At 38.3% G+C, this 16,871-nt stretch overlaps 2 protein-coding genes across 5 annotated transcripts in view; both read right to left on the bottom strand.

The window, feature by feature from the left end:
• Nucleotides 1–4,249: 4,249 nt before the first annotated feature.
• Nucleotides 4,250–7,990, bottom strand: LOC137390793 (uncharacterized). Its single transcript, XM_068077110.1, has 2 exons — nt 7,408–7,990; nt 4,250–4,398 (listed from the first exon to the last, which is right to left on the bottom strand). The coding sequence occupies exons 1-2, from the start codon at nt 7,988–7,990 to the stop codon at nt 4,250–4,252; spliced, it is 732 nt and encodes a 243-aa protein (XP_067933211.1).
• Nucleotides 7,991–9,905: 1,915 nt separating this feature from the next.
• LOC137389970 (obscurin-like) overlaps nt 9,906–16,871 on the bottom strand; it is a 35,867-nt gene continuing 28,901 nt past the window's right edge. For all 4 annotated transcript variants that reach the window (XM_068076170.1, XM_068076171.1, XM_068076172.1 and 1 more), the window contains one exon: nt 9,906–10,539. In XM_068076170.1, coding sequence (XP_067932271.1) covers nt 10,368–10,539 — 172 coding nt within the window. In that variant the 3' untranslated portion in view covers nt 9,906–10,367. The remainder of the gene's footprint in view (nt 10,540–16,871) is intronic.

Genomic DNA, 16,871 nt, shown 5'->3' with positions numbered 1-16,871 from the left:
TGTGTACCGAGTCACCAGATCTGCAAGTAGAAGGGAGCAGTAGGTATGAAGCTGAGTTGACTAGCTTGACTAAAACATGCTGTCTAGAGGTTGGTTTTTGTACTGCCTCAAGAGTTCATATCTTACTAAACATCTTACAAAGAGATTACATGTACATGTATGTCTTACTATTATATTCTACATATATATATTCTATATATATTCCATTATACCTATATTATTCATATATATAAATATATATTTATATATATTTAAATGCCGGGCATTCATCTAGTATTACATATTATATACTTACTATATTTCTATTTATCCTCTCGCACATATGACAAACATTGTTTTCTATTTCATGACACTAACATACTACATCCACCATTGTATGTTTTAGTTGACTAACTTTCTGTTACTAAAACCTTCAATTCACTGTCCCAACTCCTCCGCAATAATATCAGATTACTAACTTTAAAAGTGCGCCTGTCTAAGTCATTCAATAATTCATAATTTCTGTCTCTTGTTTTTTTCCCACGTGACGAAAACGCCATTTTGATTATTAGTATTACTAATGCCAATGGAAAATTAAACATTCGTACATACCAAACTTTTATCTATCAACAAAGAGTTATCTGTACACCTGAGACATGATATGCAGCTAAAGTCACAATCCGATGAATACTTTGACACAGATCAGCTGTGATAAGGGTTATAAAGGATAGTATCACTTTCAGCATGAGATTCATAGATTGCGACGCTTTATACCATTCACAACACATATGGCTGCTTCTGTTATAAAAACCTAGGCTATGTTGTATAGAATTATATGATGTAGTCTAATGTTTAGTCGACAGGTTATTTTTGCCGAGTGGAATTGCCTACCTTGCACGCTAACTTAGTGGTACACCAAGGTGCTTTAGATACAAGATTATTAGCTTATTCCTAATATTAGTAGATACGAAACCTTGCTCACATTGAACATCCCACCACATGTGAACCAATGCATTTGAGAACAGAAAAGTAGTCCGCCGCATTACATTTCAGCTTATAAGGCAGTTTTGTCGACAATTGCATGCTATTGTCAATCATAATCAGACATTTATGATTGGATTTCTAGTTGTCGAAAGAAATAGTAATGAAACCGTGTTATTACGATAGGAAACGAGCTAAAGCATAACACAACACCTAACATTTACAACAAGTATTTCTAGCCCTTTATCACTCACACGACTCGCATAAAATTTTCTAGTGGCTCACTACTTCAGAATATTCTTAGTATGTATATCGGCCAGGAATCTGCCAGTAGGCATAACCGGAGCATACCCTGTAGCAACTACCCTAGGACACTTTTATTTCGCTAGTATTTAGTTTCGTGAGTAGCATACAGAGTAAAATTTCGCTGCAACTTAATTTCGCAGCTCTGGTGAGTGCGAAAATATAGTGATGTGAAAATAAATGCAGTGGAACAAACAGATTAGATTCCTCAGGTCTAGTTCGCTAGTAAGAAAATTTTTTCAATTTTGGACTAGTTTGTATTTGTAAACCGCAGGTAAAAATGTGTGGCCGAGATCAATAATTCAATTTGATCGCTTGCTGCCATTTGTTTCTTGGACTATGAATGACGTCTAGGTCTCTCTATATGACGATTTTATTGTGAATATCAATGAACAAAGTTATTTAATTTCGTCTTTTCGCTCAATCGTTATGATAGGTTAGTTTCGCTCATGAAAATTTCGCGAGAGGATGACTCCGCGAAAATGCGAAAGTTAGATGACGCGAATACATAAATGTCCTAGGGTATGTATATGTTACTCAACATAGGTGATTTTTGTTCCAAACACGACTCCTATACTGTAAATGTATTGGTACTTCGGCAGAGTTTTTTGCTGATTTCAAAGAAATTTAGATCGAAGCTCTGGGACAAAAACTCCAGTTTTAACAGCAAAAATATTTAAGATTCTTTATTCCGTGAGAACAAGCAACAAAATTCCGTAGTGAAGGCACTAAGTTTGAACTGCGATGAGAAGTTCGATGCTAATCATAATCTTTACATGGGACTGGCTATACATCAACTACCTATACATTTGTGCATACTGCGTCAACCTAGACAACACAATTCCATAAATAAAGTGTAACATTGAAGTGTCAAGGACACGTTTTAGAGCTCAGTCTATTCCACAAAAGAGATCTAGTATTCTCAAGATTTAAATTTAGTATTTCCCAATCTACATTTGCATGTGACTGCTGTGACACCTGTCATCACCTGTGACACCCGTCATCACCTGTGACACCTGACAGGTCTGCCATCAAGCAAGCCCTATACAGATCGCTGCAGTTGTAAATTAGCTGGCTTGTATTCCAAGAGCTCACTTGTCAATGCACTTCAGTACAATTCTAAACAGAGTAGTTGGTTTATCATAGTTTAAAATTCACTGTTTCCTTTATATGGTTAATCAGCAAGTTCGCATCATCCACAAGATTGACACGGCAAAGACCAGCAAGTCGAGCGAGTTTTGTTACTCAAACTTTTATCGAATGTTTCATGTTTGCGAAAAATGAAAACGGCTATTCCATTTTAAACATTTTCTACACTTCAGTCATTCCTACTTCGAAAGCATGTCGCTAAGGGAGACAGGAGTGGGTCGCTACAATCTTCAGCGTAGAATTCCTTATATTTTTTAACGAAGCGCCAGCGTTAATCGTCCAAATATCAATGTCAACGCAAATGTCTATTGAAACACTTATCACATGGTAACTCAATGTGCGCACAATTCCAAATCCACATGGCATGAGTGCAAGGGAAACATAGAATATGTCATAGAGTAAGAACACTTAAAAGAAGATGAAAGAGCGCATAGCATGACTTATACACTCATACAGTACACCCAATTAAGTATGTCACCTCACACACTACCTGCGGCCCTGTTATTTTATAATCTCCTCTTACAAAACCTGACCTATTGTGGAGTTACAAGTTTCTTGAATACCATCTTTATCGAAATTTTATCTTGTGTAAATACTATTACGCAAAGTCTTTGTGTAATAACTGCTGCACACAATGTTCAAAATCAAGAAAAGTTAACCTTGCTAGTTTGACCAACTTACCGTGACCGAGTTCGTAGACTAATCAGGCATGACTTTGGCTCACAAGTGAGATAAGAGTGCAGCGACTTAGAATTAGTAGTCTTCAAACATCTTATCACGCAAATTGTAAAAACTTTATAAACTGATCCAAGGCATAATTAATTTTTAGCCTGAACATAAATAATTAGCAATAACCAAAGGTATTCAAACAGTCATTCACAAAATAGTGCATAACTTTTTTATTTTTAGTTTAATCCACATCATCAAAACATGAAAATGACTAGCAGAAAATTTTCTTTCTAGTGATATAAATTATGTCTATCATTGCTTTAAGATGTCTTTGCCATAGCCTTCTGTTAAAGTAACACATGATGGACTAGCCAAATTTCATCGGTCAATGCTTGTCGTATCTCAGGTTAGTCACGTAAAAAATCACACTAAACAGCAATGGTAAACAGGATTGTTATTATAACTGAAACAAGGTGTATGAAATGGGATAGGAGCAATATTATCATAAAACAGAAAAGTCATCGATGCCATAGGATAGGGAAGTATGTTGTAGTGAAGAGGGCAGCTTTTAATGTGTTAGTAACCTTGGTAAGAGATGGCTTTCATTAAGAACTTCAGACCAACACTCAGACCAATTAAGCAGCACTTTGTCAAAAACATGAGTTACCGTCTCACTGAGTAGGGCGCAAAGAATAATGACTACGGCTCAGGCGAGTGGGGAATATTTGCTGTGTAGATTAAAAACTGCACAGTAGCTGGCTAGTAAGAAAGCACATAGGGTAGAGTTGGACAGATACGCTGTGTTTGCTTTGTGCTTCAATCAAATGCAAATATGTATATCTACCGCTCATATTACATAACAGCTTTGGCTGAAATTTGAATCCAATCATGAGCGATGACCATCGTCTGCGGCAGGAGTTACTGAGTATATCGAATTGGCACAGTAGAACCTGTAGACACTTCTATTCAGTTAAGCTTGGTTCCCACATCGACGAGATATGGAAACCATGATATGGTTCCCATATCGTGGTTCCCAGGGATAATCTCACGCAGCAAAGCACTCGCTAGGCTCAGTGGCTTATGTTCACATAAAACCATGTCGTCAATGATCGCATAAAAATGGTTGCTCGCCATGCCGTTTCGGAAGTGCTGACCTTCATCTGTACAGTCAATTTCGAAAAGGTTTTGCCTGCTGCTCCTTATGAGAGTTAAACAACGCTGAACTCTTGCGTTGACCGCTGTCAACTACTGCCGGTACTCGGCGCGCAGGTTCCCATTTCACCGGGGATAGCCCTGCGATCCTGCCACCGGTGCTTGCTGCGTATATGGCAACCAGGCTTTCAACATGATTCATGCAACGAATTTCAACTAATTAGCCTCCCGTAATCAGATAAGTTAAGAACATCCTGCCTCGTATAGTCCCAAATCAGCATCACACAGGTAAAACAGTGGCTGCCTAAATCGACCTTTCGTATCACCGCTTTGGCAGCATTGTCTAGCTCTGCTGGTAATTGGTACAATGGAGCAAAGCTTTAGTCATGCAGAGTAAATAACAAGGCAGCCAAAAGTGTAACCCTAATTGTTTGCTCTTTGAATAGACAGAGGAAGATGCTGGCCACTGAGTTGGCCAACCTAAGATGAACAGGCAGGAAGGCAGCACAGCATTACACACATACAGCAACGCTGACTCAAGACCACTGCCACTCACACTGCCATCTGACACCGGTATAGACAAGATTGCCTTGATGACAGATAACAGTGTGAAGAGATGTATGCATAAATACACAGCATACCAGTCAGTGAACTTAAATGGGCATATGCATCTGGCTTAACGGAAAACCATCTCTAAAGAAGACAAGTTTTTGTATCGACGCAACCATTTTGTTCCGATTCAGCTGATTGGTCCATGTAAATCAGAGAAACGCAGAATGGTTTAATTCTATTCGTGAACTATTTACGGAAAGGCCAATAGTGTACAAACTCTCAAGTCGTGCTTTTAGTATTAATGTGGGAATAAACAGAGGTGCGGGGTGTGTGAAATCACATATACAATTGATGTTAGATGGTATCTCTTTACAAACAATTAGCTAATTAGGCTTTAAGATAACAATGCCCTTTCAATAATATGTAGATAGGTTCAGAGCAACAAAGCAATGAGAGATTTTCCCTTCCGATTGTGGAGACGCTAGGCAGAAGCAGCGCTGTCTAACAGAACAGAGGTACCTCATTTGAATTCAAGATGAACGTACACAAAATTTTAATTGATTTTATCAGAAAGTATCAGTACTTTTCTATCATCGGCAGTTGTTTTTGATGTTTGAGGTGATTCGACTGCCAGGATGTTTCAAAAGTAATATTAACAAAACTTGATTGTGATTAAAACACTCCAAAGAAAAATTTATTTGACATGATGTCAGTAGTTGTTATCGTTGTGATAATTGATCGGCTATTGCATTCAAGTTGTATCGTTACGCGTCTCTATTCTGTCGATCTCTTTACAACTATGAACGTCGTAATCGTACTTTCGCTTGATCTCAGCAGTTTAACTCGATAAATTTTGTCAAATTTAATCTTGAAACATCTTGGTAGTCAGATTTCCTCAAACATTAAAAACAATCGCAAATTATAGAAAAATACCAATACTTTCTAATAAAATCTACTAAAATTTTGCGCAAGTTGATCTTTGAAGGATTTTACTAAATGAGTATTTGTAGAGTACAGATGACATGGGGAGCAGACTCTCTAGGAGACTAGTAGGAACAGCTTATGGGGATCTGATCTTTCTCGACCTAGATTCAACCAGACTAGAGGTCGTTGGTACCAAAACTCATAAAAGGTCATTAAAGTTTCTTATGTAGCAGCCAGAAATAGATATAAATGATTAGATAATCAGTTATCCAGTTAAATTCCTCATGAGCTGGCAGGCGAGCTAACATCTACAATCAAAACTGGAGCAAGCTAGGCCCATGGACACCCACGTCTTAAACTTTGGCTTTCCTTGTCTCGAAGCTGCTATGGCACCCACAATGGCTGACCAACTACCAGTATGCAGTTGCCATTGTGAGTAGGTGCCTCACTTATGTAAAAGGAAACTTTGATCACGAACAGGCCGATTTGAGAAATTCACTTCCTTTCAATTGAATTGTAAACTATTTGCCAAGCAGGGGTCATGAACTTCATCTTTCTGTAATCTGACAAAGGCGACTGTCTCACCTGAATGTGTTCAATATGAATCAAATCCTACGCAACAAACAGAATCGTTTATCCTTTAGGTCGGCTCCGGTTCCTTCATGACACATAATCACAGTCATCGCTTAAAAATGTTTGCTCAAGCCAAAGAAACTCAACTGATCCTGCGATGATATTTTTGTTAATGAACGGCCAATGCTGTTTTACAGTGACCGAATTTTGTTTTGTCTCAGTTGAACAGTATGGTCAACAGTCGATAGGGTTATGATTGTATGTGCCGATTGACAAAGGCTAATAGAGACTAAAGAGCTGACACAATGACCTCAATTCATTACAATCATTTCTTATGCAAGCAACAGAAAACCATAGAAGAAAAGAAAAAGCGCCTGGCAATAATTCGGTGAAGAACTTGTATCGACTACAGCATTGGACTCCACTCCAGTGCGGCTACACTATTACCTCGCTTATTCCTCACAAAACTCTAACGAGACGTAAAAATTTACAATTTGTTAATAACTAACTTTTGATATAATAAAATAACATTATTGATAATTCATAAAGGTTTGCTCTCACTATTAGCATAAAACCACACACAGTAACTAATTTATGATTTAATAGAATACAACCCAATTTCTGAAATAAAAATTTCTCCGCAAATCCTGACCCTTTATACTTTCTACAGCTATAAAACCAAGAAGTGTACGATAGCTGAAAACCGGCAGCTACCGTATCTACTACACTAGCACCTGAGACTAGTTAGGCGTATGGAATCATATGAAATGTGCAAAACAGCTACTAGATGGTTGAATGATGTGTTCAATCCAATACCTAGCTCACACTCACTAGCATCATAGCTAAATACCTTGGGGCACGTCGGACTCCGGATCAGTCGATATGATACAGCGTCACTACTGAGAATATTACGGAATGTGCCTAGATAACTAACGCTGTCGATTATTACATTCCATGTCATGTAACTCAAGTGCTTCTCACACAAACGCGACACCATTCTTGAATGTTAAATACACCCATGGTAGAGACAATAGCTTGTACTGCAGCAATCTAATTCGCACCTAAGTTTGATTCTGCCATAATAACACAGTGACAGAAATACTAGACAGCAGCTGCCTTAATTACCTCTTTTGACGTAGTTCTCAGGAAAGCATGGGCAATCCTCACCACCTTCTCCTAACTGGCACACTTCTCCAAAGCTTGTCTCATCGTAACAAGCATCCGAGCTTGGGCTGATCGCTGAACCCTTGTTGATGACACCTGGATTGGTTGGAGCATCGCTACAATTCTTGTAGTAAACGTCGTAAATTCTGCCCTGGAATGGGTTGCCCAAGTTACGCGCTCTGCTTTGGGCTCGGGCTTTGATGGTGGAGGGAAGTCCACCGATATAGAGATCGCTATTGCCAGGGGACAAATCATATTTTAGCTCATTCCCCACCACACGAATTGAGCACGGACCAAAGCAGAGATCACTACCATAGTTGGGTACAAGGTAGTTGGCTCCCTTATTGCCGCCAAGAGTTACTCTGAAAGCCATACGAACCCGCTCTATGGACACAGTTGTACTGGTGTTTAACTTGACATCAACGTCAGTTTTGTTGAAGTAAGCAGAGCCGTCTCTGCTCTGACCAAACTGGTACTCCATGTATATTTTACCATTTACCAACTGCACGAGCATATAGTCAGTTGAGCTTGGCCCTCCGTCCATGTAAGCGAGCACCCCATTGCCATCTCTCGTTTCTACTGTCATAGTCAGAAACGTTTTGCCGCCAGGACATATATCCCATTTTTCATACTGCATCCATGAGCCTTGACTGCCGTCATAGCTTACTCCGTGAGCCCAGCTGACTAAAAGCGTCAGCGTTGTCAGCGTTGTCAGCGTATGCAGAAGCATCGCTGCCGTCTTTACAGTTCACTCAAATCTTAAAGGGAAACAACTTCAATAAGTGGTATTTTATTCGGCTACCTAGCAACTACAAGCAGGAAAATATCATGTTCTTATTTCTATTAGCCTGTGTTCCTGACATTGTAAATTACAGGTACACAGACTGCTCAGACTCTATTCCAAAAATGTCATGGCTGTCGTGCTCCAAATTCGTAAAGAGTAAATACTAATTGCTTGAAAAGAAGCATGATAAAGATTGATTTGACAAATTTAAAAAACATACATATGATGCCCAGTTGTTGACCTCAGGCTGAAGAGAAAACAATTTTGCTTGAATAATATAGCATTGTCCGAAGCATAAAAATGATGGTCTTACCTTATAGTTAAATGCTGCCTGTAAATCTGAGTGTAGTACACCATGCAGGTAAGGTTACTGAGTAACAAGTAACCGTCTATTGTTATCAGTTACTAGTTCAATCATTCATAGTGGCTACAAGGCACCACGGCTCACGCAACACTAGTTCATTGAAAGCAAATCAACTGTGATAGCTTGTAAGGCCCGCGATCGTTGATTGGCCTAAAACTTTGCTCAGACCAATTAGGACTCTACGTTGCGCTTCATAACGAATAGCCAGTCTTGGAGGGTGGCGCTATTGCTTAAAGTACCCACTAAGCAAAGCTATTTACCGTATGTACTGCTCTGTATTGCGTTATCACAGCCCGAACTTCTGGAAGTTCGGGCTGTGATAACGCAACAGAAGTTTAAAACTGTTGGTATTTCTGGTCTACATACATAAGGCTCTTGCTGTTGGCCTTTTCTACTTGGTTCATATAAAAGCACTTGTCTGCTTAAATTACAATGCAAAGCAACAATTCATTTTATATAAATGCATATAAACAGAAATGCAAACACAAATGCTATTATAGGACTGTCAATAAATCTTGGTATTGTTTCAAGTGTTTGAGCATGTACTCTGTGTATATAATATAAGTCTTATTGTTCCGCATTATATTCCAGCCCCAGGAAGCTTGCCATATACATGCATTCATTACACAGCTATGAGGCGTAATTACCATCGGTATTATGTTAGATGTTGCAAAACCATCATTAGCGCAGCCCATATTAGGCAAAGCAATGCTATGCAAACACTAGGCCTGCTCGAGTGCAGTGTAACACAACACTGGTTAGCCTACATGAGGAGCCAACTCTACTATTATAGCATCTGTTCTTGGTAGAGAACTCACTTGAATGCAACGGTTTGTCATTTGAATAGAATAAGATTTTAGTTTACTTGAATAGTTTTGCAGCAGTCATTGTTCAACTCTCTTAAATCATATGATGACCCTACAGGACAATAAATTAGCATAGGAAAAACCCTTAAATCACGGATATTATGCATCAAGTACCCATGCCTTGAATACATTTTGTACTGATTGCAACTTTCTCTACCTCAATGTGTGTATATGGGAAGACTGTCTAGTACTTTACCTTGCTTTGTGCTCGGCTTAGTTTTTCAAAGCCTATTGAGTCTCTTGGGAAGACGCGTGCGATACACTTCCTACTGCTGCTACATAGCGAACACTAGGGCTAGACTATGGCTTGAACATTGACAAGGTTTTCAATCACTTATTTCATCTCCAAGATTTTTCCGGTCTTGAATGCTTGCGTTTCACTAACCCACATTATAACTTGTATATCCATCTCCTTGATACACGCAATGAAGAACATAGGTTGTAAGAGACAGAATTTTATTTCAATGTTAATACTATTATTTTGAGAAGATTGAGCATAGGGAAGACAACTAACTTAAAAAGGTATAATATTTATAGCTTTTTTATTGATTATGGAGATATATTATTGATTGAGAAGGTCAGCAGTGAATTACACAAAATAAACTCATACAAGAGGTACAAACAGCTATGTCTAGTGTTCAAATATAACAGTCAACCTGCTCTAGCAATTTGTGTAAGTCAGTGAAAATTTCCGGCAAATAGCAGAAGGTGCATTAGAGGTTGCCATGGCTGCCGCAGTTCAGTTGCTATGGTAGAAATACTTTGAACAAGAGGAGTCTCCATTCAATATTGCGAATCAATTTTTATATCCGTGCATCTCGTAACCATGGCAGCACCAATAGCGAAAACATTGTAGGCTTACAAGGGATGGTTGTTATAGCTACGCAGCGGCAATGAGCCTTGAAAACTACCAGATGATTGGCTCAAATTTAAGTAACTTTTGTTTGAGAGCATGCAGTCGGCAGGAAAGTTCGACAAACTCTACAGAAGGAAAGACGATTCTGTCTGCGCTTTGCTGAATGTTGTTTCCAACATCTAACCATGGATGGTTTACAATGTCACTAGCTTCTCCCCGATTTCTAAAAAGATGATGAAAAGTCTTACAGAGTAACTTAGCACATTCAATTCGGACAGCATGTATAATATATACAATATATATATATTATATATATTACATATATATTGGGGTATATATAATATATATGTTATTATATATAATATATATAGTACATATATATTATATTTATATAATAAGTAAATAAAATGGTTGGTAAAGAGCGGAAATAAAATGTAAAAAGATTAAAAGTATTTCAATTAAATTAATTTAAACTGTATTTAGTGTAAGTTAGAGTAAGTTATGCTGCATATTTGCTATGCCCCCATATCGCTATGCTTATACTTCTTTTCACGTGCCTCTGAGGTGAATAATAAAAAATCTTTTTACTGATTAGTATCATATTAATTTAGTTTTCACACATCATTTTATTTTTAAATTTAATTGTTTACATTGTATTACATACTGCATTTGTTTTACTGATAAGCGATGGCATGTTTAGCATAATGGAAAGTCCATAATAGAATTGTATAGAATTGCATCGGCATGCAACAAAATATGATATTTAATGCAGAACTACCTCTAAGTTAGCCTTGTCAAAATATCCAACCAGCTTTTAACTAAAGTTTCTTGGGACTGAGAACATGAAAACGAGACCCACGATTGTGCTAAAATGCTGACCGTCAAATAAGTGCATGGACTCAAAATGATGTCACTATCCGAATGCAATACAATCCTAATTATCGCCCTCTGCAATGTCATCTGTCACGGATGTCGGGTTATCCCTTGTGTCATGCTCCGTATATTAAACAAGTGACAATAGTATGACATGTTGTGATCAGTGTAAATCAATACTTTCTGTTAAAATCAACTAAAATTTGACGCAATCACATCTTTAAGTAAAAGCTTATCAGGGATGGTTATAACACGTTGATGCTAGTTAGGGTGAATGTTGTATGCTTCTGGTTTATTAATGGCTAAGTTTGCTACGAAACAATGGTAAAAATAAACCTGGTTTTTGCAAAATATGAAATTGTCGAATTTTCACTGTTTGATCTCATTTACTTGGCGTGACTAATTAGTGAATGAGTCATTAAGTAAGTCAGCAGGTGAGAGAGAAAATGAGAAGACGGATGAGAAGGTAAGTGTGATGAAAGATAAGAGAGTGCAAAGTGGCTGATGCCTGTTTGTGAGTGAAACAGTTAGAGATCAGATGAAGGAGTGAATACAAGGGCGGGAAAAGTTAAATGACTGGATAAGTGGGAGTAGGTGAGTGAGAAAGACTATACAAAAGTCGTAATGAAACATGTATTAACCTGCTGATGAATAGAGGTACCCTAGGACACTTATGTATTCGCATCATCTAACTTTCGCGTTTTCGCGGAGTCATCCTCTCGCGAAAATTTCATGAGCGAAACTAAACTATCATAACGAACGAGCGAAAACGCGGAATTAAATAGCTTTGTTCATTGTTAGTCCAAGAAACAAATGGCAGCAAGCGATCAGATTGCATTATTGATCTCAGCCACTCAATTCTACCTGCGGTTCACAATTACAAACTAGTCCCAAATTGAAATTTTTTTCTTACCGGTGAGCCGAACCTGAGGAATCTAATTATGTTTGTTCCACTGCATTTATTTTCACTTCACTATATTTTCGCACACATCAGAGCTGCGAAATTAAGTTGCAGCAAAATTTTACTCTGTATGCTACTCACAAAACTAAATACTAGCGAAATATAAGTGTCCTAGGATACCCTGTTGTTACGTACATTGCTCAAGGACAAGCCAGATCGGTAAGCACCACTGAGTATGTCATATTAAAAAGAAAACTTAGCAAGAATTTTGAAGCAAACCAGCCATCTGGAGCAAACTACAAAAAAAGAAAATGATGCCTGGCATCGCTCTCAGTTTATATGACAGTTTGGTCATTGACTACATGCTATTTGCATCCGTAATTATAATAGAAAGACTGACTTCCTGTTAACTGAAAAATAGTTATACTAATGTAAAATAATAGATTGGATAAACTAAATCGATTGCAATACCTAGCCTTAACAATGAGAGTAACTCTATGTTGTATCTATGGCTCGCTTAGCATTTAATTAAAGCTTGGGACATGTAAAATTTTCTTAATTAGGAATCTAGAATTTGGCAGACATCCAAGTTTTTCGTGTAACAATAGTACTAGCTAATTGCCAGCCCATTAGGCCCCCTCCCAGTACAATGCTATGTCTATTCTTAACTTTATACCGAAACAGTAAAGAGATCAGCTATCTATAGACATATTTAGACACATAATTGTACATTACAAATGAATTGCATGAAAACAACAAAAGATTTACACAGATCTTAATGTTTCGATATTTTTAGCTAGACTTCATGTTAATGAATCAGCATCAAAGGCTTTGCTATTAACCATTTATATAAAATGAGAATTTTCAACTTGTTAGAATTATACTATAGCATGCATTGTAAACAAGACTTAAAGAATCCTAACTTCACAGAAACAATATTGACCTTAGCTGCAGGTGTAAAGAAAACTATCAGACAATATGTTAGAGATCTGAGGAATATTGGTTCACAATTTGATAAGAATGTAGAAGTTGTCGCCTACTAATGATTTACGCTATTAACAATGTACAGCATTCAAGGCTATGAATCTGTTCTCATGGAACTAAAAAAAGGTTAGTAATGCAGTGGTGAAGAATAATAACTTACTATCTACAGTGTAGATAGTGAGTTATTAGAGCTGCCGAGACTTTTAAAGTCAGCCTAAGTCAGTCAGAGTCAGGTATTAGTTTAAAACAGTTGGTTGGTACTCCGCTGCCCATTAATCGCTGCTTATTGACAATAGTATTAGCTGATTATCTACTAGCGACACCTGGTAAGAAACAAATCTATTTGTACTCTAGATGTTTTGTTCTACATCGAATCATAGGAAAGGTTGATTTGAGTACTTAGTAATACTATTGTTCTTGGCCAGGACATCTTGTTAACACAGATAATCATTGACCTGTATATTGTTGACAGCACTATGGATGGATAACTTGGCAACATTTGTCTTGGTATAGATGAGATATGCAAACTAGGTTATGAGAATGACAATATCTCAATATGCTCTCAGGCACATGAATACTGCCAAAAGTTATCTTATGTACATGTATGTGTCGGCGAAGCTTCTGTCAGCGGAGTTTCTGTCGGCGGAGCTTCTGTCGGCGGAGCTTCCGTCGGCGGAGCTTCCGTCGGCGGAGCTTCCGTCGACAGAGCTTCTGTCGGCAGAGCTTCTGTCGGCGAAGCTTCTGTCGGCGAAGCTTCTGTCGGCGAAGCTTCTGTCGGCGGAGCATCTATCAAGGGAACTTCTGTTGGCAAAGCTTCGGTCGGAGGAGCTTCTGTCAGCAGAACTTTTGAGCAGAGTCATAGCCTTCAGATCACCCAAACAACTGCTGTTAGCCAAAGCTAATCTGTGGTCAATGATCACTGTACTCTTTACCATGCAGAGTTCATAAACAACCTTTGAATACTTTATCACCAGCTTTGAAGATGTTAAGTAGTAAAGCGATAGAGAAGGTGTAGAAAGTTAATATTTTAAAAAGAAAAAGTGTATATATTTTAAAACGTGTCACGATCATTTCAAAAGTCACACATCTGATCAACTAACATGAATGCTTTTCATCTTGTCGCACCTTCAGCTTAACCCTTTTTGTGTTTATTAGGAGGAAAAAAATAAGGAAATGAGCTTTGTTCACTTGATTTTTTAGTTTAAGAGAAAACCTCTTTTGTTGTGTTGTAAAGCATATTCTTCTTGCACCTAATTTAACAGTATGTCTATTAGACTGAAAGGAACCTGATGGCAACTGTCACATGCATTGTTTTATCAGTTCGATTACAGAGTAATTAATATATATTGTCTTCAGTTATTTCAAGCATCTGCAATTAGATAGGCAGGTCGATGCTGGGAGGAACACTAACATGCCTGTCGAACGCTTCATGTAATCCAAACAACTACTAGCGAGCACTTTTGGTGACAGACGCGCTGCTAGTCTACATTCCTTGTGCTTAGTTGCCCTATGACACCCAAACGTGCCAATAGATCACTATATTTCAACTGTGAGAAATGTAGTTATGGCTGCACCTGAGACTTGATAAAATATTTATGTGAGTCAAGCCGATGCTTACAGAAGCGATAAAACTTGTAAGATGACTCATGGCCGCGGGTTGATAACAGGTCAATAAGCCGTGTAATCAGCTGCTTACGAGTATGATGTAACCCGGTGCTTGAATCAACTATAATTTGTGTTTGCTTTAATTTCTGTTATGAGTTTTTATCTGTAATCAGAGACTCAGAAGTCGCTGATGTATAACATACTTCATTGGTTAGTAATTGATGAAAAAACACAGACAGTTGATGGGTGGAAATTATACATCGACCAGCAGGATTAGATATAAGAACTGCTTCGGTTGCGCTTGCCCGCTTGCTTGTATATTCTTTGTCATTCATACAAAGAATTGCTATGGATATAGGTTTGGAAGTTTTCTATAGTAGAAAGCCAATTCATGTATAAGATTTAGATAATGGATTTATCTGTGATCTTTTTTCTTGATACGGTTTCAATCGGAAGAGTAAATTATTATTAGTACTTACCGCCTACGCAAGCTTTGTAAGTTAAAATACTACAGCGATTAGCTTTTTTGAAAGCCTGATCTATAAATGAATAGAAACTAACCATGTTTTCTTATTACCAAAAATGACACTCATTCAGTTGAATGCATTCCCGAATCCTAGTCGGGCAGGGAGAGTTTTCATAAAATGTAAGCCGTTGTCAATTTGATGAACAACATGCAGATGTGAAATTGTCTCAGAGCTATTGACTCACAGAGAGTGATGAACGGGTAAGAGAGTATAACAGGTATGAAGCACTGATGAACAAAAAGAAGACAGTTATCTCCATAGATATATATACCTAAGTATATATGTATATCTATGGTTATCTCTAATTAATATCATGTCTATTCACTGGAAACCTGACCTCTGCCACTGTCCAGACTTTGACAGACTTACACACCATTTGTAGGTTAACATATTGCAATACATGTACATAAAAGCTCTATTTTACGGTTTGATCAAAGATAATGGCTGATTCTTAACTGAAGCGTTTGATGCTCCCACAATAGCGGAACTTCCTTCCCTTTAGCTAAGTAACTTTCTGAGCTGCTGTGTTATCGGCAACAGAATAATAATCACTTCCTTTTAAAGTTATATTTTACATTTCTAGCCAGAGTGGTGTATTGACAATAGCAACAATTTTATAAGCAGTTTTAGCCTTAAATATGCCTACATTTTCAGTTTTCATTGCCAATCATAATATAAAAATATCAGAATTTGCACACTTGCAAAATTTTTGGCGCTGTCATATTTCATAATAGAATGTTTCCAGCACTAAATTTACATAAGCAATGTTATGTTATATTTTCTATTGATGCATTTTGACTTAATTTTAGAAATCTGAAACATTTCAGTGAGTACATACATCAGAAGTTTACCGGTGTCCACACAGAAAACCAAGAAATAGCAAAGCAACTACACATGCTATCAGCATGTATAGTCCACAAAATTCTATGTGCGCTGATATCTCGTGTACCGTTGCAAGTACTTCCGTAAGACTGTTTTAGCTGGCTGACCAGATCATGTCTAAGCTAATACATTAGGTATCAATAGTACTTGGGAAGCTTAAGCAAATGAATTGCATCTTAACTACCATGAAGAGAGATAGCAAAACTATCGGAGCAAGCATTGTTGAAAAGAACAAGGAATAGGAAGTGGTAGAGAACCATGTGCGACCTGAGAGAGAGAGAGAGAGAAAGAGCGAGCGAGAGAGAGAGAGGGAGAGAGAGAGGAAGGGAGAGAGAGGGAGGGAGAGTGAGAGAGAGGGAGAGTGAGAGAGTGAGGGAGAGTGAGAGAGAGGGAGGAAGAGAGGGAGGGAGAGAGAGAGGGGGAGAGAGGGAGAGAGAGGGAGAGTGAGAGAGAGGGAGAGTGAGGGAGAGAGAGGGAGAGAGAGAGAGGGAGGGAGAGAGTGAGAGAGAGGGAGAGTGAGAGAGAGGGAGAGAGGGAGAGAGAGAGAGTGAGAGAGTGAGGGAGAGAAGGAGGGAGAGTGAGAGTGAGAGAGAGAGGAAGAGAGAAAGAGGGAGGGAGGGAGAGGGAGAGAGAGGGAGAGAGAGAGAGAGGGAGAGAGAGGGAGAGAGAGAGTGAGAGAGAGAGAGAGTGAGAAAGGGAGAGTGAGAGAGAGGGAGGGAGAGAGGGAGAGAGAGAGGGAGAGTGAGAGAGAGAGAGAGAGGGAGGGAGAGAGCGTGTGCAATT

Source organism: Watersipora subatra, chromosome 3 (genome assembly GCF_963576615.1).
Source record: "Watersipora subatra chromosome 3, tzWatSuba1.1, whole genome shotgun sequence".
Taxonomy (NCBI): domain Eukaryota; kingdom Metazoa; phylum Bryozoa; class Gymnolaemata; order Cheilostomatida; family Watersiporidae; genus Watersipora; species Watersipora subatra.
This window is presented reverse-complemented; position numbering and strand designations above follow the sequence as displayed.